The 25,215-nt window shown below is 40.3% G+C and overlaps 1 protein-coding gene across 5 annotated transcripts in view; it reads right to left on the bottom strand.

The window, feature by feature from the left end:
• The window catches only part of POLR1B (RNA polymerase I subunit B), a 31,723-nt gene that overhangs the window by 3,876 nt on the left and 2,632 nt on the right, over window positions 1-25,215 (bottom strand). The window contains exons 2-12 of one of the 5 annotated variants that reach the window (XM_021711843.1): window positions 23,401-23,497; window positions 22,714-22,860; window positions 21,086-21,218; window positions 18,761-18,897; window positions 16,953-17,176; window positions 15,769-15,940; window positions 9,027-9,198; window positions 7,735-8,016; window positions 5,335-5,468; window positions 1,323-1,493; window positions 588-744 (exon numbers count right to left, since the gene is read on the bottom strand). In XM_021711843.1, coding sequence (XP_021567518.1) covers window positions 588-744; window positions 1,323-1,493; window positions 5,335-5,468; window positions 7,735-8,016; window positions 9,027-9,198; window positions 15,769-15,940; window positions 16,953-17,176; window positions 18,761-18,897; window positions 21,086-21,218; window positions 22,714-22,860; window positions 23,401-23,497 — 1,826 coding nt within the window. Of the gene's footprint in view, window positions 1-587; window positions 745-1,322; window positions 1,494-5,334; window positions 5,469-7,734; window positions 8,017-9,026; window positions 9,199-15,768; window positions 15,941-16,952; window positions 17,177-18,760; window positions 18,898-21,085; window positions 21,219-22,713; window positions 22,861-23,400; window positions 23,569-25,215 lie in introns of all 5 variants that reach the window. The other 4 variants (XM_008057102.2, XM_008057101.2, XM_021711844.1 and 1 more) reach the window with 4 other exon arrangements.

The raw sequence follows: 25,215 nt of genomic DNA, 5'->3' as shown, positions 1-25,215 counted from the left end.
GGAAGTGACAATTATATGGGTGACTATAATGGCTTGTATTCCTTTAAAACAGAATCCCAAGATCTCAGAAAAACAAAAATCAAATGGATATTTTTTACAAAATAAATTGCCTTTTCCTTAAAAAAAAAGTCAAAGACAAAGGCTAAAGATCTGTTCTAAATTAAAGGAGACTAAATAGACATGACAACTAAATATAATCAGTGATCTTGGCCTGGGTGCTTGCTGCACAGAAAAATAGCAATAAACCATATGTTTAGGACAAATGATCAAAATATGAATAAAGACGATCAAATAGTATACTAGTACTAATTTTAATAACTGTCCTTGGTTGTGTACGTGAAGATCCTTGTTAGGAAGACACACTGAAATGTTTAGGCGTAAAGAAAGGAGTATCATAACTGCAACTTACCTTCAAATGTTAAAACAGAGTAAGTGGGCAAAATGTTAACAGAATCTAGATGATGGATTTATGGGAGTGCTAGGTAACATTCTTACATCTTTTTTGAGTATGAAATTATTTCAGAACAGAAAGTTACAAGCGCCTTTCTTCCCTAAGTGTGACCATCGCCACTGACCGTCCACCTTACCCATCTGGCACTGGTACATGTTTCGTGGACTCTGGTTGTGATCGGAGAAGGGGGTTAAGTTGGCAATCACGCTCAGCAAACTGTGAGGAAAGAGCTCCTGATGTGTGGTGACTCTAGCAAAAACCTCATCCTCAAAGACAGCGACATTCATGAAGAGCTGGAAAAGGGGAAGTCCAAGGCACAGAATAACCATGACTGCTAAACCTTACTACTTCTCAGAGTTTAGCACTCAAAGACTTGAAACTTTCTCCACCCAGCATCTTGAATGCTAAAGGGATCCCCTGGGAAGCACGGGGAAACTTCCAGCTAGAAATACCACTTGCCTTACATATTTCATTCTAAATCCACCCCAGTCTAATTGTGGAAAGAAATAGGAAGAAAGAAAAATTTTAAGTAGCACAAAACCTACAATTTTGCAACTGCAAAGACTGAGAGTGAATCCAGTGGAATGTTTCAATCTTACTAGCTGAGGCAGAGCTGGAAGCAAAGGAGTTCTGGGAGCTGAGCAGGATGAGAAGGCAAGTCAAATGACCGCCAACTCTCTCTCAAGTTCCATGGAGTGAGAAAAGACATGGAAGCTGTTTTGTGCTAGTCACAGAAGAGGTAGAACACAGCTGGGTTTTCTTTCAAATGTCCCCCTGCTGTTGTAGCAATGGTAACAACCCGTTTAAAAGGAATAGTTAAGTCTCTAAAAGTTGTATATTATCTCTACAAGCACATACACAACTTATGTACCTGTTCCATAGTTCCAATTAGTTCTTCTTTGCCTAATTCCAAGTTCTGCACAGGCCGTACCAGTCTACAAGGCGTGGTAAAAAGGAACAATCCTGGGTACAGACTTGGTTTTCCTGTCATGGGGATAAGGGACACTTCCATCCAGGGAGGAATTCTTTTTTCTCTCAATACCTGTGTTCAACAAAAAAAGATATCAATAAAGAATAAGGAATGTGTTTTAGACAACCCCTACCTTGCAGGTAGGGGGAGAAAGGGTCAAATAGGAGAAGCAGTATCTTAGGAAATTAAGTCACACAAGTAATAAACTTAGCACCTGGAACCATGGCCTGTCTCTGCCAGTCTCAACCCCACATGGATGCCACTCATTCATACCCAGCCATGGCAAAAGCCCTACTTCCTTGGGACTCAGCCCCACTAACAGGCAAATGAGTAACAACTGAGACTGGGAATATGGTGTACCAGGAATGTGCATTTAGACATATTGAATAAAATTCTGTCCTCTGATGTCTAAAATATAGATTACTGGCTTTATTTCTAAGCTAATTAAATAAAAAGGCCCTTCTATTTGGATATTAGGGCAAATAAACCCAAAAAACTGTCAAATAATTCCTGGGTGAAAGGAGCACTAAAACTAAAAGTTACAGAAATCTGAAAAACCAAAAAACAAAAAGATCCATGTATCAGAACTTGTAGGAATTCACAGCTAGATGTATTGCCAATAAAAATGAAAGGATGTTGGGGAAGGGGGAAATGGAGATATGCTGGACAATGAGTACAAAGTTTCAATTATGCAAGAGGATTAAGTTTGGAAGATCTAATGTACAGCATGTAACTACATTTAACAATACCAGGCTGGGCATGGGGGTTCACAGGTGTCATCCCAGCACTTTGGGAGGCTGAAGCAGGAGGACTGCTTGAGTCCAGGAGTTCAAGACCAGCCTGGTCAATATGGCAAGACCTCATCTCTACAAAAAAATTTTCAAAATTAATGGGGCATGGTGGTACACACCTGTAGTCCCAGCTATTTGGGAGGCTAAGATAGACTGTGTCACTCACTGTACTCCAGTCTGGGTAAGAGTTAAGACCCTGCCTCGATAAACAAAACAAAAAAGTACTGTATTGTATACTTGAACTTTGTTAAGAGGGTAGATCTTAAGTGCTTTCACCACATAGACACACACACTAAAAAAAAGAAAATGCTAATTTAAAAAATTAAATAAATAAATGAACTAATAAGTTAAGAATATGGAAAAAGGATCAGCTTAATAGATCAAAAGTCTTGCCTGGGTGTAGTGGCTCATGCCTGTAATCCTAGCACTTTAGAAGGCTGAGGTGGGAGGATTGCTTGAGCCCAGGAGCTCAAAACCAGCCCGGACAGCAGAGTGAGATGTCTGTACAAAAAAAAGCTGGGTATGGTGGTGCACTCCTGTAGTCCTAGCTACTTGGGAGGCTGATGTGGCAGAATTGCCTGATCTCAGGAGGTCATGGCTCCATGATCATGTCACTGTACTCCAGCCTAGGCAACAGCGTGAGACTTTGACTCCAAACAAACAAACAAACAAACACCCGAAACAACAACAAAAACCAAACCAAACAAATCAAAAAAAGCCCCAATGCATAAGTATAGGAAAACAATATACCATGACCAAGTAAGATTTACTCTAGGAACTGAAGATGCAGTATTCATTATTATTACAGAATGGATTAACATAATATATACTATTAATGTATGTAAGGAGAAAATCTTATAATTTTGTCCCTAAAGATGACAAAAAAAGTAAACAAAGAATTACCATATGATCCAACAATTCCACTTCTAGGCATTTAACCCAAAGAATTAAAAGCAGGGATTTGTACAGCCATGTTCAAAGCAGCATTATTTACAATGGCCAAAAGGTAGAAACAACAGAAGTGTCCACTGATGGATGAACGGATAAACAAAATGTGGTGTACATACACAGTGGAACATCATTCAGTCTTGAACATTATGTTAAGTGAAATAAACCAGAAATAAAAGGAAAAACATTTTATGATTCCATTTGTAAAAGATAAGAAATATAATTCGTAGAAATGGACAGTAAAAGGGTGGTTAGCAGGATCTAGAGAACAAAGAAATAGAGCTATTTATTAACAATTTGTAGAGTTTCAGCTTGGGATGATGAAAAAGTTCTGAAGATAGCACTGATGGCTACACAATATAAATGTACTTAATGTCACTGAACTGTAAACTTAAAAATGGTAAATTTTTTGTTATAGAAAAAATTATTATACTTACAAAAAATACTCATAAATGAAACAAGCATCTATAAATCTATGCTGATACAAATAAATGAGAAAATAAATGAATGGAGGAGAAAGAAAATCTCTCCCTTACAGAACAGCAACTAGTAAACATAGAACAAACGATGGCATTGTAAAATGCCATCACAGTAATAATTAAGTCAGCACAGAGTCACTAATGGAATAGTTAATTATAATTCAGCAAAGAATTCGTCAACTAGTGAGTGAAAATTTGATGAGGAAAAGGGTCCTCACATAGCTTTCAATCATCCCTCAAGTTACTTATTACAAAGAAAGACAGTACCTGTACAGTGAATTAACCTAAAGAACCCATAATCTTAAAGGGATCAAAGTTGACATCACCAGTAATGAGACAAACCAACATCATGTGTTTCCTGAAATGATATCTCAAATCTCATCATGAGGAAGCAGCACAAAAACCTAAGTTAAGGAACAGCCTACACAAAAATGGGCCTGTACTTTAAAAGAAATACGATAACTACCACATCATATGGGATTGTGGACCACCTTCAAGATCAGTAAGAGAAAAAATAGCTATAAAGGACACTACTGAGACAACTAGTAGAATCTGAGTATCAACTATGGATTCCACCAATGTGACCTTCCCTGATTTTGACAAAATCAGGTATTGAAAAGAAAGCCCTTGTTCTTAGGAAAAAATATGCTGAAATATTTATGGAAAAAGGAACATGGTATATGTGTATTGCTCTCAAAGGGTTCAGAAGAAAAAAATTGTAAAGAACATACAAAAGATAAAGTATGTGAGGTAAAACATTGCAACTGGTAGATTTGGGCAATGATTATAGGGGAGTTCTCCACACGGTCCAAATATCTTTGCTCTAAGGCTAAAATTATACCACAATAGAACAATTCTAAAATCTAAAAAACAGTGGGGCACAGTGGCTCATGCCTATAATCCCAGCACTTTGGGAGGGGAGAGAATTACCTGAGCCAAAGCGTTCGAGACCAGCCTGGGCAACTTGGTGAGATTTTGTGTCAATAAATCGAAAAAAAGTGGTAGTGTGCACCTATAGTTCTGGCTACTTGGAAGGTTAAGGCAGAAGGATCGCCTGAGCCCAGTGGGTCACCACTGGGGTGGCCATGAGCATGCCATTGCCCTCCAGCCTGGGCAACAGAGTGAGACTCCAACTCAAAAAAAAAAAAAAAAAGACAAAACAAAACAAAAAATTAAAAAACCGAGAACAAACTATGAACCACAAATTCATCCGGTTACCAAAGGGCAATTCTTCTAACAGCCATTATCTAAGTAACAAAGACTCTTTGTTAGGAGGAAATTCCAAAGATAAGTTATTCAGAGAATATCATTCCACTTGACTTTTAAAAACTATATTTTCAAAACCGAGAAGGCAACAAGGTATGACTTATGTCTTATACATTGTTAATATTATTGAAATATCCGTATTTTGAGATTCCATATATGCCACCAGTATTAACAAGAGGAAAAAAGTTAAAATTTATTAGATAAGCAGACTGGGGCCTAATAAAACTACATATTCCTATGGGTCAAATATCTGTCACTGACTCTAACCAGTGAGGTCAGTACAAGGCAAGACAGCCACCAGAAGAAACATATAGGCATTGAGGAGTTAGTTCTAACCCCTTAACCGCTAATCTCTCTAGACTGACCTGGGACTAACCTCACCAACTAGAAAAAGACTGAAGACTTAAGGTAAGTAATACAACAACTCACCTTAAAACGACGAAGAGAATCTGCAATGCCAGGAGCAAGCTCCTTATCGACCCAGCCAACCATGACACCATCCAGCAGGACAGGGTAGCATTCACTGTACGGTCGGTGGGGAGTTCCATCAACAGGAGTGACCCCTGGTACAGGGAACACACAAAGTGATCACATCAGAATGCTTTGTCTAACATTTCAAGTTCCCTCCAGATGGGTTCAACAGCTGCTAAGTCAGTTTAGATATCTAATTCTCCTCCTCTCTAACACAGGTATGCATTCGTATTGTTTGTGTAAGCTTATATCACTTTAGCAAGGACACACAAGAAGCGAGCTCACCGCCTATGAGGAGAGTAGCTGGAGGACAGAGGTAAGGGAGACTTTTCGCTGTATATCTTTTAATATTTTGACTTCTGTGCCATGTAAATATATTAACTTTTTCCAAAAAAAAAAAAAAAAGTAATATATTTGTAACCACAAAGTCAATACTAGGGACACTTTCAGGATCAATCAACATGCAGTAAAAAACTTGAGTTGCCTGATGCACAAGCTCCTGGCTGAGGTCAAATAACCCTCTGCCTTCTTGTCGCAGCTCAAGCTATAAAAAAGCACCTTTTTTGCAGTGTGTTCAGTTTTGTTGGTGACTGCATAGCATGGCCCTCAAGCATAATGCAGAAGTGCTGTCTAGTGTTCCTTGGCACAAAAGAAAACATGTGTATTAGATACGCTTATATAGTTATAGTGCTGTTGGCTGAAATTTAATGTTAATGAATCCACAATATGTATTAAAGCAGGTGTCTTTCAACAACAACACACACAAAACAAGGCTATATATTGATCAGCTGACAAAAATGTGATGAGAGGCTTGTAGGAACCCACCCCTGTGATTACCCTAGAAGCAATGGTTCAGTTTTCTCTAATGCAGTGTTGGCAATGACTTTACAGAACACAGGTACTGAAAATAATGAGAATCAACAGAAATTACATAAAAAAGAACACTCTTCCATGAACCATAAATACTTTTGATGACAGCAAGTGTCTTACAGAGTATCACAAGTTACCCATTCAATGTTTCATCTATTACCTTAATATGACCACCTCTACAAAATTCAGGCAGTATTTTCTGTTCTGTCTTCTTCCCCAGGGCCAGAGCAAATAACTCTTCCCCATCTCTTCTTATGCATTAGGATATATTTTCTACCTATTCACTTTTTCTTTTCTCATTTCTATCTTCTCCTTGACTTTGCCATTTTTAATCACTGATAACAAACGAAATTATTTTCCTTGTAGAGGGTGAACATTAATATTACACCGATATACCTTCTGAATCTTGAGCATTCCTTGGTTACTTTCTCTGGGGTTTCCTTCTCACAAGCCACTCTCTAATTGGGAGAAATACATTTAAGCAAGAATTTCTTAACTCTTGCCTCAATGCCCTTCTGGTTGCTTGAGAATACCTATCATCTGACCCCCATAAACTGGAAGTTTTTCTGTAGAAACATTAATCTCAGCCGGGCTCGGTGGCTCAGCCTGTAATCCCGCGCCTTTGGGAGGCTGAGGTGAGGCCTGGGCAACTTGGCGAGACCTCATCTCTACAATAAATCAAAAAATTAGCTGGGCATGGTAGTGCGCGCCTATAGTTCCAGCTACTCAGAAGGCTGAGGCGGAAGGATCGCCGGAGCCCAGCAGGTCGAGGCTGTGGTGGCCGGGAGCATGCCACTGCACTCCAGCCTGGGCGACAGAGTGAGACTCCAACTCAAAAAAAAAAAGAAACATTAATCTCACTGGAGACCCTGGTCACAGACCACCAAAGACAGAAGAACACTTCTGGTCTCCAAATCACAAATGGAGAACCCTAGGCCTAGAAGACCATATTTTTATAAGTATGAATGCAAACTCAAACTAAGTGTCAAACTCAGAAGAAAAACAAGACAGGTTTCCAGCCAAAGCAGACACAGCAGTTGCAAGGCTACCAGGAACAAATAAATATTATATATCTGATGACATCAGAGTAGACTGGACAACCTCCTTTTTTTAACTGTTTTCCACAAATTCACGCTCTTTTCCACTTAAGATGCAAAGGCCCACCGTCACATTCAAGGAGACTGATCCAAAAAGTTATGCAATAGCTTTTATATTTCCAATATTAATTCCTGATCTATTTCAAATGCTTTGGCATCAGTTTCTTTAAGAGAAGAACAAAACATCTACAACACTTAATTTATCTTGTCTTTGTTTTCAAAGAATACATTTGACATTCTATAGAGAGGCCAAGCAAGCAGCCCAACTCTTGCACAAAAGAGTGAAAAAGGATTCTGGTAGGAATTCTCTGCTGAATTCCCTTAAGAAGCATAATGTAACCATTTGCACTCGTTAAAAACACATAACCAAACAAGACTGTATTGCACATACCCAAGTTGCAGAGCAAAGCTGGAATAGATGATGTATACACAAACTGCGTGACGACCTCACAGACGGCAGTTAAGTGGTTCATCAGCCCACAGGGCTCCCCATCTGGGGTGTGCACAGGACAAAGGAAGCCCCAGGATTCTGGCAGCAGCTTGCGTACTGTGGTAGTCCTCATCTTGGCAAAATCAGCCCCTCTGTGCACACAGCGGAAATGGGAGAGATAGCGTATGAAGTTCAGCTTGTCAGCCACAACACAAAGTCCAGAATCTTGCAGGAAGCCAAGACCTTAATAAAACAAAAGTCACTCAAAAACAGGCCAAACTGGGGGGGAAAAGTCAATTTTTGAGGCTCTGCTAAGACAACAAAACCTCAGAACACTCTACAGCTCACAGAGTGGGTTATTATAGCATTTATTCTCCTAGTTCTGATCAGTGTGGCATTTACAAAAAATAGTAAAAAAAACAAATCCGTAGGTTTCTCAAGTCATATTAGCCCCAACTGGATCCCTGTCTGCTCTACCACTCCCTCCTTTGTGGGAGGACATTAAATGAGTAATTAAGTTCATCTAAGAGGGCTGGATAATAAATAAGCATTGCTAGCATGCTAACAAAAGAATATGCATCAGCAGCAGTTGTTAAAAAAAAAAAAAGGCAGTGCATTTCTGGGTCCCAATTACCACTCTATTTTTTTGAGTTAGGGTCTCACTCTGGCACCCAGACTGGAATGTAGTGGCATGATCATGGCAATCCTTCAGCCTCAGTCTCCCAAGTAGCTGGGACTATAGGTGATGTCACCACGCCCAGCTAACTTTTTGATTTTTGTAGAGATGAAGTCTTGTTATGTTGCCTAGGCTGGTCTCAAACTTCTGGGCTCAAGCAATCCTCCCACCCTGGCCTCCTAAAGTGCTGAGATTATAGATGTGAGTCACTATGCCCAGCCCCCAATTACTACTTTTTAAGTTTCCCGGGTCATTCTGATATAACTGATTTAGGGTTGGGCATGTATAACAACCCTTCCAGACTTCAAGTAACCCTTCCTCAGAAATCTAAGTGGTCTTTCGTTTTCTAGGAAGCACAGGAAATGTATTTAGTTATTAGAATTGGATTTAAGCTACAGACACTTTGCCTAAAGCCCTTCAGATTGATAGCTGTCAAAATGTACCACAACATGAAGTCTGTCTTTAGTGAAAGTGAGAAGTTTACTTTTAAAAAAAGCCTCTCTCAGGAACATGCAAATCCACATTAAGCAAATAATTTTTAAAATTACTAAAATGAAGCTTATCTATTTAATTTCACCTGTTTTAGAACGCAGATTCCCAGTAGCAAGAAGGTATTCAAATGGTCGTGTAAGGTCTGCTCCCAGATTTAAAATCTTCATCAAATTATCAGTGTTTATGGACACATTGGTCTTCTGAGACTTCTTATCCAAAACTATTTTAATAGACACTAACCAAGCTTCCATTTTTTCCTGAAATGAGGAAAAATATTTTAATCTAAAATAGTATGGAATATAATTATCACAAATTTCACATTTATTCCCATGTAACCTGTACAATCCTTAACAAAAGTCCACTAATTTATATACCTGATATGGAAAACATCTAAACCACAAACCTGAAAAATAGCTTTTTAATGTACTACTATAGGTCAGGCATTTCTTGCAACAGAAGATATAAACTATGGCCAGAAGCAGTGGTTCATGCCTATAATCCCAGCACTTTGGGAGGCTGAGGTGGGAGGATCACTAGAGGCCAGGAGTTCAAGATCAGACTGGGCAATGTAGCAAGACTCCATAGATACAAACTACTCTAGATCAGGGTTTCTTCATCTCAGCACATTTAGATTGGAGAGTTATTTGTTGCGAGGGACTGTCCTGTGCATTGCAGAGTGTTTGCAGCACCCCTGGAATCTACCCACTGAATGCCAGTAGCATATTTCAAGTTGTGACAACCAAAAATATCTCCAGGCATTGTCAAATGTCCCTTGGGGAGATGGCGTGGGGACAGAACCACTGCTCTAGATAATCTACATCAACTGGAGGAATCAAACTTGTTTGCTTTTGCCTTAGAAGTTTTAAATTTAAATGTCTTCATCAAGCAGTTGGAACAGCTTCAATCCCTAAAACAAGCAACAACAACAAAGCTTTGAGACCAATGCAGCGGAGTCTCCATGTGCCTATGAACAGAAACAACCAAGAGCTCAAAGTCCCCAAATCAGATCCAAAATCCAAGAAAGCTGATGAACTAGGACAGACTGACACGTTCTTCCCCCATAAAATCTGAAATGTAATGGAAAAAGAATAGAAGACCAAAAAAGACAGAAAAGGAAGGAAAGACACAAAGATGAGGAAGAGAGACTTGGGCTGGGAGAATAGGGAGCTAACCTCTCTCCCTACCAGGGGTCTCTTGGTAGTTAACAGAGTTCCGGGAAAGCAAGGAACTAGCATTTATAAGGCACACTCTATAAACGGGCACACTGCATATTTAGTCAAACTTCACAACAAATCATTCTTTAGGAAATAGTACACTAGAGGACCACTGAAAAGCCTTGGGTGAAATGTATTTCAGTATTAAGAAAAGTTTTCAGATGTGAGAAAAGTAACAGGTGCATAAACCATATTGCTTAACACCCATGGTGGTACCTGAGGCACTGACTTGCAATCAAACCACACTTTTAAAGTAAAGCACACAATTATTCACATTAAGTGGGATGATACAAGTTATATGCAGTTTCCTGAGAGTTCAGGTCAGGTTCTGCTGCCAACTCACATTTTTTGGTTCTAGCACATTTGGGGTTTATAATTACAAGTAAGAGAGGGGGACTCATGTGCAGCTTGCACATGTCAGCACAAGCAGAAGTGAACATGAAACCTCTAAGGAGCCTTTTTGTGATGCTCACCAGCCTTTCTGGTAAAAGGTGTAAGAGTACAGTTGTGCCTCACTAACCGCGAAGGACTGGTTCCAGAACCCTCATGAATACCCAAATCCAGATGCTCAAGCCCCTGATACAAAATGGCCTGGTATTTGCACAGAACCTACACAAATCCTCCTATATACTTTAAACATCTCTAGATTATTTATAATATCTAACATAATGTAAATGCTATGTAAGTAGTTGTTATACTGTATTATTTTTAAAATTTGCATCTTTATTGTTATTTCTTACTGTTTTTTTTTTAACGAAATACTTTCAATTCAAGATTGGTTGAATCTGCAAATATGAAATCCACAGATAGAGAGGGCCAACTGTACAAAGTTGTGCTAATCTGAAAAGACAAACAGACACTGCCTGTGGCAGAGAAAGGTGATAACACAGAAAACGAAGTATTTACCTCATCTGTTATGAAAGCACATAATGGGCAAATCTTAATGTCTTTCACTTGCTCACTTGAAGTAGTCCTCAGAACCAATCGCATGACTCATACTGGGTGCCTCAATCTCTGCTACCAACAATCAGTGAAATGGCTAAAGAAGTTTGCAATTCTAAAATTACAGCTAGATAGGAGGAATGAGTTCTTTCTGTGGCAACTGTAGAATGAATATGATCAACTATGAGGAGGGATCCAGAAAAACTCAAAATTTATTTATAAAACATTGCGTATTTATTCTTACATGTTCACACTTCAGTCACCTCCAAAGTACTTTCCGTTTGATGTAATACACCTATTGAGATGCTTTTTCCATTGCTCAAAACAGTTTTTGAACTCATCAATTTTGATGCCTTTTAGTGCTTCTGCTGTTTTTTATTTCACCTCTTCTTCTTCAGCAAAACATTCCCTTGAGGGCTTTCTTCATTGGGAAAACAAACAAAAAAAAGTCACCTGAATATGGAGGGTGGGGCACTGAGGTCATGCTGTTTTTGGTCAAAAACTGCTGAACACTCAGTACAGTGTGGGCAGGTTATTCTCACATGAACCCATCATGAAAAGAGCAAATGTGTTAAAGGAATCTCCAAAAAAAAAAAAAAAAAAAGGAAAACTCACTGAAGCCAGACAGTCTCTCACAACACTAGTACACTGACGCTGATGGGTTCTGGTACACTGATGCTGATGGGTTCTTAGATCACACCTAGCGGGGGTTGCCTGTACTACAAGAGGCTTACCCTCTAAAAAATAATTCTGGTTTTATTTGGTCCCGCCGCATATAATCTATTGTATATTTTTAAAAATCTAGAAGATTTTGTATGTTCACAACATAAAGAAATGGTAAATGTTTGAAGTGATGGATATGCTAATTACCCTAATTTGACCATTATATTTGTATATACTTGCTGAAATATCACTTTATATTCCACCAATATGTACAATTACTGACTGTCAATTAAAAATAAAAGTAAAGAAAAAAATATATAAGTCAGAGCTTCCTACAGGTGAGTCAGAAACTACTGAAAATACATAAGGGAATGTTTTAAGGAGGTTTTCTCCTGTATTCGATATTTGGAGGAAAATCTGGGAAATGTACATAAGTCATTTAATCACTAAATATCTTTGCCTACAGGTCTCTGATTGAACACATTAGCCATTGATAACCCAACTGTTTAAACAATTAGTTTTTGAACACTCACCCTCTGAAGATCTACTTAACTATTCTTCCAGAAATAGCACTGAAAATGCCACATTTCATTTCTACATACTCTTTAGCACTCGCACTGCAGAATTATTTCAAAGTCATTTCAGATATAGTTTTTAGTATCACTGTGGATCGGTCATATGGATTTATCAGTACTTTGAAGGAATACATTTTATAAAATGTTACAATGAATCTAAAAAGTGACCTTTCACTAGTAGGACTTTAAGTGTGTTGTTAAAAATCTGTAACGCCTGTAATCCCACGCCTTTGGGAGGCTGAGGTGAGTGGATTGCCTGAGCCCGCAGGTTCGAGACCCACCTGGGCAGCGAGACCTCATCTCTACAATAAGTCAAAAAATCAGCCGGGCGTGGTAGCGCATGCCTATAATTCTGGCTACTTGGAAAGCTGAGGCGGAAGGATCGCCACAGCCCAGCAGGTCGAGGCTGCGGTGGCTGGGAGCGGCCACTACACTCCAGTCTGGACAACAGAGTAAGACTCCAACTCAAAAAAAAAAAAAAAATCTGTAACATACAGATAGGGGAATTACCAGCGAGTGACAGAAATTGCGAGCTCACTAAACAAGAGTGTTAGCGTAGGTTTGGTCTTTATCAAGTAAACCTGAAGGAACAAGTCTGAATGGAAGAGCCTGACACTGTTGTTCTACTTCTGCTGGTTGCTGTTTACATCACTTCAGGAGCCCACAACTACGTGTCAAAAGTTTATTAGGTGTATGTCAAACATTTTAGTTTCCTGGCCAAAACAGAATCAGAAGTTCTGCTGACAACTGATTTGTGTGTTTTCTTCTTTTTCCATGACTATGCCTACTTTCTCATCTAGATTTAAAATCAAACCTGAAAAACTTACTAAAATGAGTGTTGTTTGTCTACAAGTATAAAAAATGTTATATTTCACGAGAAATATCAATTTTGTAAAACATATTTCAATGTAAATAAAATGTGAAGAAGTCTTATGTCACGATTATTTATCTTCTGAAGATTGTTTTGTGTTCCAAACTTAAAGTTTAAAAGTTTAAACACAGTAGGTAAGGAAATGAGACATTCAAACAAGGATTTCTCTAAAAAAGTTGCAATTGTCTTTGTTTCTCCTGTTGCTGAAACAGGTTTCTTTAGTAATGCCTTGCTACTAAAGAAACATTTCTAACAGTGTGAGGTACAAGGAGCCCACCATCCTTCAGTTTAAGTAGATGGGAAATGTAAATTAACTTTGACCCAAAAAGCTATGAGTATCAAAACTTCTGCTGCCTGATTTCAATTTTTGTCAGGGAAATTTTAAGCTGCTGAAATTTTTCAATCTTTACAATAGAGCAGACAGAAACAAAACTTTATTATCCCAGCACTTTGGGAGGCCGAGGCGAGTAGATTATCTGAGCCCACAGGTTCAAGACCAGCCCCGGCAACTTGGTGAGTCCTCCTCTCTACAATCAATAAAAAATTAGCAGCCAGGCTCAGTGGCTCAGCCTGTAATCCCAGTGCTTCGGGAGGCCGAGACAAGTGGATTGCCTGAGCCCGCAGGTTCGAGACCCGCCCAGGCAACGTGGTGAGACCATGTCTCTACAATAAATCAAAAACTAGCTGGGCGTGGTAGCATGCGCCTGTAGTTCCAGTTACTTGGAAAGCTGAAGGGGAAGGATTGCCAGAGCCCAGCAGGTCGAGGCTGCAATGGCTGGAAGCATGCCACTGCACTCCAGTCTGGGTGACAGAGTGAAACTCCAACTCAAAAATAAAAATAAAAACAAGCTGGGCTCAGTGGCTCAGCCTGTAATCTCGCGCTTTGGGAGGCTAAGTTGAGTGGATTGCCTGAGTCTGCGGGTTCAAGACCTGCCTGGGCAACTTGGTGAGACCTTATCTCTATAATAAATCAAAAAATCAGCCGGGCATGGTAGTGCATGCCTGCAATTCCAGCTACTCGGAAGGCTGAGGCGGAAGGATCGCCAGAACCCAGCAGGTCGAGGCTGCGGTGGCCGGGAGCGGCCACTGCCCTCCAGCCTGGGCGACAGAGTGAGACTCCAACTCAAAAATAAATAAATAAAAATAAATAAATAAATAAATAATTAGCTGGGCGTGGTAGCATGCACCTGTAGTTCCGGTTACTTGGAAGGCTGAGGCAGAAGGATAGCAGGAGCCCAGAAGGTCAATGCTGGGGTGGCTGTGGGCATGTCACTGCATTCCAGCCTGGGCTACGGATTGAGATTCCAACGCAAACAACAACAAAACTTTATTATCTCTTAGAAAGACTTTAAGAATTACCAACTAGATAAGAAATTAGGAAATTTTTACTTCAGTCCTCTCCATCTTCCATTCCACTACATTACCCTTTAGATTATATCTTTTTTAGCGATAAATTACAAAATATAAAATATCACTGAATCAATATAGAGCTGGCTGGCCGTGGTGGCTCATGCCTATAATCCCAGCATTTTGGGAGGCCAAGATGAGAGGATTTCCTTAGTCCACGGGTTCCTAACCAGCCTGGGCAACCTGGTGTGACCTCTACAATAAATCAAAAACTTAGCTGGGCATGGTGGCGCATGCCTGTAGTTCCGCCACTTGGAAGGCTGAGGTGGAAGGATTGTCTGTCTTCAGTAGGTCGAGGCTATGGTGGCCGTGAGTGTGCCACTGCACTCCAGCCTGGGTGATGGAGTGAGACTGTCTCAAAAAAAAAAAAATAGAGCCATCACTCCTGGGGGAAATAAAGGGCTGGGTTCCTGCAAGTCTCTAGTCATAGTATTTTTGTTAGCCAATCAATACATAACCTAGCTTTATGTGTGCTTCTATTGAAAAACACCATGTTATACGTGTGTGTATTTAATTCATTTGCATTGTCACAGGCACAGCACAGCCTTCTTGTATTTAAGAACACTAGATAGCATTTTAGCACTATGCTGTGAGCCATTTTAAACAGCAAATATCACCAATAAAAAGCACAAAAAAATCTGAAAAACAGGCACTAAATAGACCTCAAAAGGAACCCTTGTTTGTACTATGAGAGCTGAAATAGGAAGGCACATGTCAGTTGGTGACATGTATCAGGAGACTCAAGATTTTCACTGCTCTGCCCATGTCTATCAATAACCATAAAAGCTATCAAAAACCATAAAAGAGTAATGATGACGGGGTTACAAATCAATTTTAACCAGTGGGTAAATCCACAAATATGAAATCTGTGACTAATAAGGATCAACTATTTGCATACATACATGCCATCTACTTTTTTCATTAATTCCATGGCTAAGATTTGACATGGTCTCTAGACTATTAAACAAATTTCAGAACCTGGTTTAAGCTAGGATTTTTCATTCCCATACTGCTAAATTAACAAACAAAAAAGAGAGACCACACCAAGTGCCAAAACAAGAAATTATAAGCATGCACAAAACAAAACTGTTGAGTACAGTCATGCCATTAAACAAGTGGCACAACTGGCCAAGGATGAACACAACATGCATTTACCTTCAGAAACATTAGGAAGAGCTGACCGGGCGTAAGAACTTCTTGATTCACTAAGCTATCAGGATTGTCCTCCATACAGTCCCCTTTGGCTAAAGCAAAGAGCTTCCGAGTCATGAGACAAAGCATATAAAATTTTTCAGTATTGGATTTCAAGTGGATACAGATGCATTGACTGTCAAAACAGAAAGAAAAAGTTTAAAACAATTCCATTGCTACTAGCACTTAATGTCCTACTTATTAACCAAGGTCTTCAATCTATGTTTACTTAAAATAAAATTGGAACTTCAAAAACATTCCCCTTTACTGAAACATAAGCAAAATAACAGAATATAGTCCCAAGGTCTAGAGCTGTGCTTGTCAACATGGTAGCAAGCAGCCACATGTGGCTATTTAGAATCTAGTGTTTCAGCTGCACTGGCCACATCTGAAGTGCTCACCATGTGGTTATGTACTGGACAGCACTAGCTTAGAGCTGGGCTCCTTTAATAATTATACTGTGAGGAGGCCAAGGTAAGAGGATTAGCTGAGTCCACGGGCTCAAGACCAGCCAGAGCAACTTGGCAAGACTGCATCTCTACAATAAATCAAAAAAATTAGCTGGGTGTGGTGGTGTGTGCCTGTACCTCCAGCTACTTGGAAGGCTGAGGTGGAAGGATCACCTGAGCCCAGTAGGTTGAGGTTGTAGGGGCTGTGAGTATGCCACTGTACTCCAGCCTGGGTGACAGAGTGAGACTACAACTCAAAAAAATAAATAAATGATTATACTGTGGTTATATGAGACAAAGTCCTAGCTTTGAGGAAATGGGGACATGATGCTTGTAACTTTCAAAGAGCACAGAAGGAAAAATGTGTATCTATGTACAGAGAAAGCAATAAAGTAAATGTAGTAAAATGTTAACAATTAGTGAATATGTGTCCAATGTACTCTTTGGACACTATTCTGGAAGTTCAAAATTATTTCAAAATAAAAGGTAAGAAATATAATAAAATTAAACAAAACTTCCATAAAAATAGACAGGTAAAGATGGTTATAGAAACAAAAGTAGCCCCTACTGGCCAGGACCAGAATTCTATCCCCAGGGACAGTCTGATTCCCAGATGATATACCAACCCAAACCACAATCAATACAATCCACTGATATCCTCCCCCACTCCAGAAATAGTTTAGGCAAAGTATACGTAACTCAAACAGGAACAATGCAGCTTGTTCATTTGGGTACCAGTCAGGAAGATTGAGTTTCACTCTGAAGCTTTCACCTAGATAGTTAAGGACCTGTTTTTGTGTAAAACAGCCCTCTTCCATTACAATCCTTAACATCTGAGAAACAGAGTTCCTAAAGAAAGTGTCATCCTCTTTTCCTTTGATGAGCTCCTGAAAAATCTGATAATCAGAAAAGCTGACAAGTGCCTAAAATAGAAAATAAAGTTTTCCTTTTAATCACTCTCTAATAACAACTAAAACATTGTATCCATTTAGTAACAATTCTCTACTTGTTTTAGTATCCAAGAAAAATTAGCACTCTACTATTGCTAAATTGAAGTAAGTGCTCAAACATAAAGCATTCCTTGTATGCTAGCCTGACACTGAGACAACCCTCAGTGTCCTACCCTCCAGGTGTTCATAAACATGTCTAGTCTCCTCCCACGCTGAATCAGGGCTGGCCTGCATGACCAAAAGACTATGATGAAAAAAATGATGGGAGACTCCCAAGGATATGTTACAAGGGGCACTTCGGCTTTGGCTTATTCTGCTGGCTAATTACGAGGCAGAAGACAGCTGCCTCAAGAAGCCTATGCAAAGGCCGATGTGGAGAGGAACATGGGACCTCCTGCCAGCAGCCCGCACTGACTCATCAGCCATGCAAGTGAGCCACCTTGAAAGTGGATCCTCCAGCTCCAGTCAAGTCTTCAAAACGACTGACTGACACCTCACTGCAACCTCCTGAGACTCTGGGTCTGAAGTCCACAGCCAAGGCCCTCTCAAATTCCTGACCCACAGAAAAACAAGGGGGGACCCCAAAAAAGGGGAATTTACTTATAAAAAATTGGGCATTTATTCTTACATGTTTACACTTAGTCACCTTTAAAGTACTCTCCACTTGATGCAATACACCTAACCAAGATGCTTTTTCCACTGCTCAAGAGAGTTTTCGAACTTCTCAGTTTTGATGCCTTTTAGTGCTTCTGCCATTTTTTGTTTCACTTCTTTCACATCAGCAAAACGTTTCTCTTTGAGAACTTTTTTCATTGAGGAAACAAAAAAAAGTTGCTTGGGGCAAGATCAAGCAAATAGGGAGGGTGGGGCATGGGGGGGTGATGACATTTTTGGTCAAAAAGTGCTGAACACTCCATGGTGTGGGTAGGTTGTTCATGTAAATCACCCATCATGAAATGGGCAAATGTGTTGAAAGACTCTCCAAAAAAAAATAATGTCACTGAAGCTGAACACAGCTTCTCACAATGCTAGCTGGTACACTGATGTCGATGGGCTCCTAGAACATTTACCTAGCAGGGGAAGCCGGTATAGGAAATCTCATATAAATGAGTTCCATTCTGAGAGCGTGTTTGTGAGTTTAATTTGTTTTAAGACCAACAAAGTTAGCCTAGGCACCCAACTAACACAGTCAGCTCTAAAGCACTGCATGTATTTAACAGACTACACTGACACCTAGTGGAGAGAAATAATAAATTAAAAAAACCACAGGCGTGCGTCTTTAAAGTTTATAACTTGAAGGTTCATATGTCGGAGACTTACTGTACTACAAGGGGCCTGCTCTCCAAAAAATAATTCCAGTTTTTTGGGGGTCCTCCCTTGTAGTCAGACAGAAATGCTTATTATGTTTTAAGCTACTGAATTTTGAGGTAATTTGTTTTGGAGCAGTAGATAACTAGCAGAGCAAGTACTATAACAAAGATTATCCATCTAATCTGCACAGGATACCACCTCCAATGAATCGCTTCACAACAAAAGAATACATTCATTAAGTCACACCTTAAGTGCAAATCCCAAAGGAAGAAAAAACAGTTCTTTCCGGTAAATAAAGTTCAACATAATTGTGCCATTTTCCAAGTAGTGAAGGTTCATGTTGACAGCAGAATGTTCTTCCCTCACACAGTGCATTGAAACTCCTATTGAAACAAACAGCAGAAAATCAGGGACTCAGTAATACTGTAACTGGTTCATTGTTTTCTGAACTACCTGACCCTCTTAAACATAATTAGAGACAGACTACTAAGTTTAGTCAAGACTGGCAATCAAAAACATCTCAAGACCTTGCCAAGTGGCCTGTAAGGTAGGAACTCTCCCTCTCAGAATGGAGCAATCATACACACACTCAGAAAGGAACTCATTCATATGTTGGGGACTTCCTATACAGGCTTCCCCCACTAGGTAAGTATTCTAGGAACCCATTGGCATCAGTGTACCAGCTAGCACTGTTGAGAAACACTAGTACAAAGTAACCGAACCTATGAATTTAATCAAACTTGAAAGTTTCCCTCCAGACCAGAGTCCACATCTTACAGCACTTTATACCTCAGCACTCCGCAGAGCCTGGTCATAAAGCCCTTTAAATCCCCCCTTCAACTGTGAAGTCTGGTCAAGAAATGAAACTTCATCTAATAGTTCAAATGAAGAAAAGTCCAATTTTAGATTTTAAGTTTATTTCAGCTTCAGGATTGCTAAGACATACTGCATTAACTGATGCAAAATAAATGACTAGATATTTTGGCATGCCGAGATGCTGTTTTCTAGGTATAGTATGTGTGGCTATAATTAAAGGGTGATTTTCAGCTCAATTATTAAAAGTAAGTTATTTTATTGTAGAGGCTTTCCAAAAATACAACATACTATCTTATAAAACCAGGCACTGTCACAGAGTGCTCAAACAGAGGCCAGGTGGCTGTCAGACAGTGACCCTGAGGGGGGTGCCATGGTAGCCTGAACCAGATGGCCACAGGTGGGCATCTGAGCCCGATGCCCACCTGTGGCCAAGTCAGGCCAGCCTTCATCTTCATAAGCAGTCACATAAATAAATACATGCACTCTTTCAGTTTGAAAAAATAAAACACAATAGGATGGGAGTGGTGGCTCATATCTATAATCCCAGTGCTTTGGGAGGCCACAGTCAGAGACCAGGAGTTCAAGACCAGCCTAGACAACATAGAGACCCTGTCTCTACAAAAAAAATTTAAAAATTAGCTAGGTGAGATGGTACACATCTGTAATCCTAGCTACTCAGGTGGCTGAGGTGGGAGGGTTACTTGAGTCCCAGAGTTTGAGGTTATAGTGAGCTATAACTGGGTTGCTGCACTCCATCCTGGGCAACAGAGAAAGACCTTGTCTCTAAAAAAATAGAAGGTAGGTTTCCCAAACTAATTTTTTTTCTAGTGTAGAGCAATTCCCAATCTAACTTTTAAAAATTTAAAAATAGTGGGATCACCGGGCTCGGTAGCTCAGCCTGTAATCCCGCGCCTTGGGAGGCTGAGGTGAGTGGATTGCCTTAGCCTGCGGGTTCGAGACCTGCCTGGACAAGCGAGACCTCATCTCTACAATAAATCAAAAACTCAGCCAGGCATGGTAGCGCATGCCCATAATTCCGGCTACTCGGAAGGCTGAGGCGGAAGGATCGCCGGAGCCCAGCAGGTCGAGGCTGCAGTGGCCGGAAGCAGCCACTGCACTCCAGTCTGGGCGACAGAGTGAGACTCCAACTCAAAAAATAAAAAATAAAATAAAATAAAAATAGTGGGATTAACAGTAGTCAATATCTGTCTGAGGAAGGAGGGGCACACCTCATCAACAAGGTTACCTGCACAATGCATATTTGTATACCTAACCCTTAACTGTACCCCACAATTTTAAAATAAAAAATATATATTAAAAAATAAAAATTTAAAAATGCTTGATAAAAACTGTATATATTCAAAAAAGGAAACAATATAAATATTCAAGGTGTACGATACCTTGAATATATATATACATAGTATAATGATTACCACAATCAAATTGATGAAAACACCAATCACTACCCAGAGTAACACTTAAAATTTACTCTTACCAAGTTTCAAATAAACAATACAGTATTGTCACCATGCCATACATTAGATCCCCAGAATTTACTCATCTTTAACTGAAAATCTGTACCCTTTGACCAACATCTCTCCATCTCTTCCCCCATTCCCATTATGAAAGCTTAACACAGAAATGCTTAAAAGAAAAAAAAAATGAGAAAAATATCAGTCTATCTATATGGGTCTTCTTAGTAAAAACTGTTTTAAACTCTTCTAAAAAAACATTCTAATAATCATTAGAACTTACCATAGTGAGTATAGCCAGGACCCCTGCTTTTCCATTTTGGTCTTATCATTGCAATGGGAAAATTTCTCCGAGGCATAATCAACATTCGGATGACTTTTTCAATGCCATTGATTATAAAATAGCCCCCCATCTCCTGCCAAAGAGATGAATTACAACTTGTTAAACAAAGACATATGACTAATTGCAAATTTGAGCCTTATTCCTAGTCAAATGCAGTGCAACATGCAGAAAAGGCACACAGGCAAAGGGACCACTGATCCCTTGAATTCAGACACTGTGTGCGAATTAAGTCTTCTCAAATACATTACCAAGGTCCTAGAGACATGAAAGAAAAGTATGGAAGAAAAACAGGATGCTTCTCTCTACTAGACAAATTCAGCCTCCTTGCCTTTCTGTCTCCTAAAATGACTTCAGTCTTCAAATAACACTGAAGAAAACAAAACAAAACAAAAATCCACTCAGATGGGCAAGGAGGCTCATGCCTGTAATCCCAGCGCTTTGGGAGACCAAGGGAGGAGGATTGTTTGAGCCCAGGAGTTCAAGACAAGCCTGGGCATAGACCTCATCTCTACAGAAAAGTTAAAAAATTAGCTGGGTATGGTGATGTATGCCTATAGTCCCAGCTACTTGGGAGGCTGAAGCAGAAGGATCTCCTGAGCCCAGAAGGTCAAGGTCACAGTGAGCTGTGATTGTGCCGTTGCACTCTAGCCTGGGTGACAGAGTAAGGTCCCAACTCAAAAACAAAACAAACCAAAAAAACTCACCCCAAAGGAAGGTCTAAAGATTACAAACCATAATCATTTTGCTCCCACACTTGAGTATAGTTTCCCAAATTTAAACACTTTTGGCCATGTGAAAGCTCTGGAAACCAGAAACTTATATCAGTTAAATAGAAAAATATTTTTAGTAGCACTGTTCAAAGTCATATTTCTATAATAAAGAGCTACTATTCACTAGTTACCTACTATGAAACAGGCATATTATGCTACATGCTCTATGTTATAACATTTCATTCTCATAACAATGAGTGGGATAGCTATTATGTCCATTTTCAGCAAAGGAAACTGAGGCTCAGGGAGATTAAACTTCCCCAAACCTGGGTGTCAAACCCAGATCCAACACCAAAACTCTCTTCCCAAGGCATAACACAGTCTACCTATTTAGTGGGCAGAGTCTGTACATCTTGATTACCTCAGCTCAATACCACAAAGACAGCTAACACAGTTGAAAGAAATGGTGAAGGGAAGGCATATGAGTAATTTAATATGTTCACAGAATCTCACTGTCAGTAAAGCAGACATTTTTGACAAGAGCTTTGTGTGTTAAGACAGTCTGGGGGAAAAAAACTTCCTAGAAGTACATCTCTATATACGTATCATTCAGAAATTTAGGAAAAATCTACCAGTTCTTCTCCCAAAACGTACTCTAATTGTATAGCCACATTTTCATACTCTCAATTGACAGTCATTAAGGGCCACACATACGCAGACAAGATACTGATGCCCCTTTTACCCATCCAGAAATTGGAATAGAGAAAAAAAAGCTGACTCCCACCGACAAGCTCCTTGTTTTCTCACTCCCAACACAGGTCTTCTCTACTGTCTCACAGCCTGGATCCCCATGATTACCTCTGCCTCCTCATGGTGTTCAATGAGGGCTTGCGGAGGAAGGTTGTATAAGTTGCAAAGCTTGGACTTCACCATGATAGGAACATAGCCAAGAGACTGTTTAATGATTCCTTTTGGGATTCCATTCACTGCCCAGCTGATATCAGCCTAAATGAAAATGAGAAAAAAATTACTTAAAGTAAATAACTGGATCTGCAAGGACAAATGAGTATTTTAAAAGAGTGAGGAAGATGATCAATTAAATAATTTTATGATTTAGATTTAGAAGATGAGATCTCTTAGCTGACAGCACTGAGAAAGCAAATTCTAGTATTAATTGCAATAGGCACCAGCCCTATTCTCAAAAAATGTGCAGTGAAGCCGGGCTCGGTGGCTCAGCCCGTAATCCCGCACCTTTGGGAGGCTAAGGTTGAGTGGATTGCCTGAGCCCGCGGGTTCGAGACCCACCTGGGCAACTTGGCGAGACCTCATCTCTACAATAAATCAAAAATGAGCCAGACGTGGTAGCGCGCACCTGTAGTTCCAGTTACTTGGAAGGCTGAGGCGGAAGGATCGCCGGAGCCCAGCAGGTCGAGGTTGCGGTGGCCGGGAGTGGCCACTGCACTCCAGTCTGGGTGACAGAGTGAGACTCCAACTCAAAAAAAAATTAATGTGCAGTGAGATTTAAACAGTGTCATTAGTACTCACTGTCAATTTCCCACGGTAGGTACTCTTTCGACCCCGGCATTCTGCTGGATAAACATTGAGCTCTTTGCAGATGGTTCCTTTTGGGACTGTGGGTGGACTGATAACAGCATCCACAATGGTAAGGGAGATTCTCTCATCTTTGAAAGCAAACTCAAAGGGAGGTATAGCCTGAAATACAATTCACACTAGTAAATTGCTTGCATTTCCAAGGTACTTGTTCTCTAAGACTCTTTCAAATCCCACACATTCTACAAGCATTGATGCCTATAATACAAACATGACATATCTAAAAAAGACAGTTAAGATTACATCCAGCCTACTCATAACTTCACTAGCTATAATGTATCAGCTCAAGAATTTTTTGAGTGCCTACTATGTGTCAGTCTGTAGCAGGCTCACTAAGGATACAGTTGTGAACAGAACAAAGCTCCTGTTCTCTGAATCAAGTGTGTCTACCTCTCTGACCTTGACTGTGTGTACAGCAAGACAAACAGGACTGGCTGCTAATAGGGCAAGGATATGGAAATACCCTCCTGATTTAGGACTGGATACTCTAATGCCATTCTTTAGGCTGATAATTGTACATTTCATTTCAGAATAGTTGTTTCTCTGTACCACTCCTGAGGAAAGCTTTGCTGTTCTTCTGAGGAAGGGGTATCACTGAGCTCTCCTACATATTAACTACGAGCAACCTTGTAGCCTTAGTGTTAGAATAATCAAAATGGGCCGGGCTCGGTGGCTCAGCCTGTAATGCCAGTGCTTTGGGAGGCTGAGGTGAGAGGATTGCGTGAGCCTGCGGGTTCAAGACCCGCCTGGGCAACTTGGCGAGCCCTCATCTCTACAATGAATAAAAAATTAGCCGGGCGTAGTGGCGCACGCCTGTAGTTCCAGCTACTTGGAAGGCTGAGGCGGAAGGATCGCCAGAGCCCAACAGGTCGAGGCTGCAGTGGTCAGGAGCGGCCACTGCACTCCAGTCTGGGTGACAGAGACTCCAACTCAAAAAAAAAAAAAAAAGAATAATCAAAATGCCAGAAACAGTGCCAAGAAGAATACCAAGGAAGGTCTCCAATCTTATGCGTTCAACTGACCTTTTCTAAAATTTTTAAACTTTATCTAAAGCTGGTATTATTTTTTAATCTTTTTTACTTAAAAATAAAATTTATATAATATTTCACATTTAAGAATGAAATATTAGGTGGGTTTTTTTTTCTTTTTTTTTTTTTGAGTTGGAGTCTCACTCTGTCGCCCAGACTGGAGTGCAGTGGCCGCTCCCGGCCACCGCAGCCTCGACCTGCTGGGCTCCGGCGATCCTTTCGCCTCAGCCTTCCAAGTAGCTGGAACTACAGGCGAACGCTACCACACCCGGCTAATTTTTTGATTTATTGTAGAGAAGAGGTCTCGCCTGCCCAGGCGGGAGACCTGCGGGCTCAGGCAATCCACTCACCTCAGCCTCCCAAAGGCGCGGGATTACAGGCTGAGCCACCGAGCCCAGCTATTATTAGGGGTTTTTTTTGTTGTTGTTGTTTTCGAGTTGGAGTCTCACTCTATCACCTAGTTCATGCTCGAGTTTCACTCCATCACCTAGTTCATGCTCATGGCTACCCCAACGTCAACCTGCTGGGCTCAGGTGATCCTTCCATCTCAGTCTTCCAAATAGCCAGAACTACAGGCATGTGCTACTGTGCCCACCTAATTTTTTATTTTATTGTAGAGAAGAGGTCTCACCAAATTGCCTGGTCTGGTCTCGAGCCCATGGGACCAGGCAATCCACTAGCCTCAGCCACCGAGACTGGCCCAAGTATTAGTTTTAAAAAA

Source organism: Carlito syrichta, unplaced genomic scaffold (assembly GCF_000164805.1).
Source record: "Carlito syrichta isolate Samal-C Ts95f unplaced genomic scaffold, Tarsius_syrichta-2.0.1 Scaffold302727, whole genome shotgun sequence".
Taxonomy (NCBI): Eukaryota; Metazoa; Chordata; class Mammalia; order Primates; family Tarsiidae; genus Carlito; species Carlito syrichta.
This window is presented reverse-complemented; position numbering and strand designations above follow the sequence as displayed.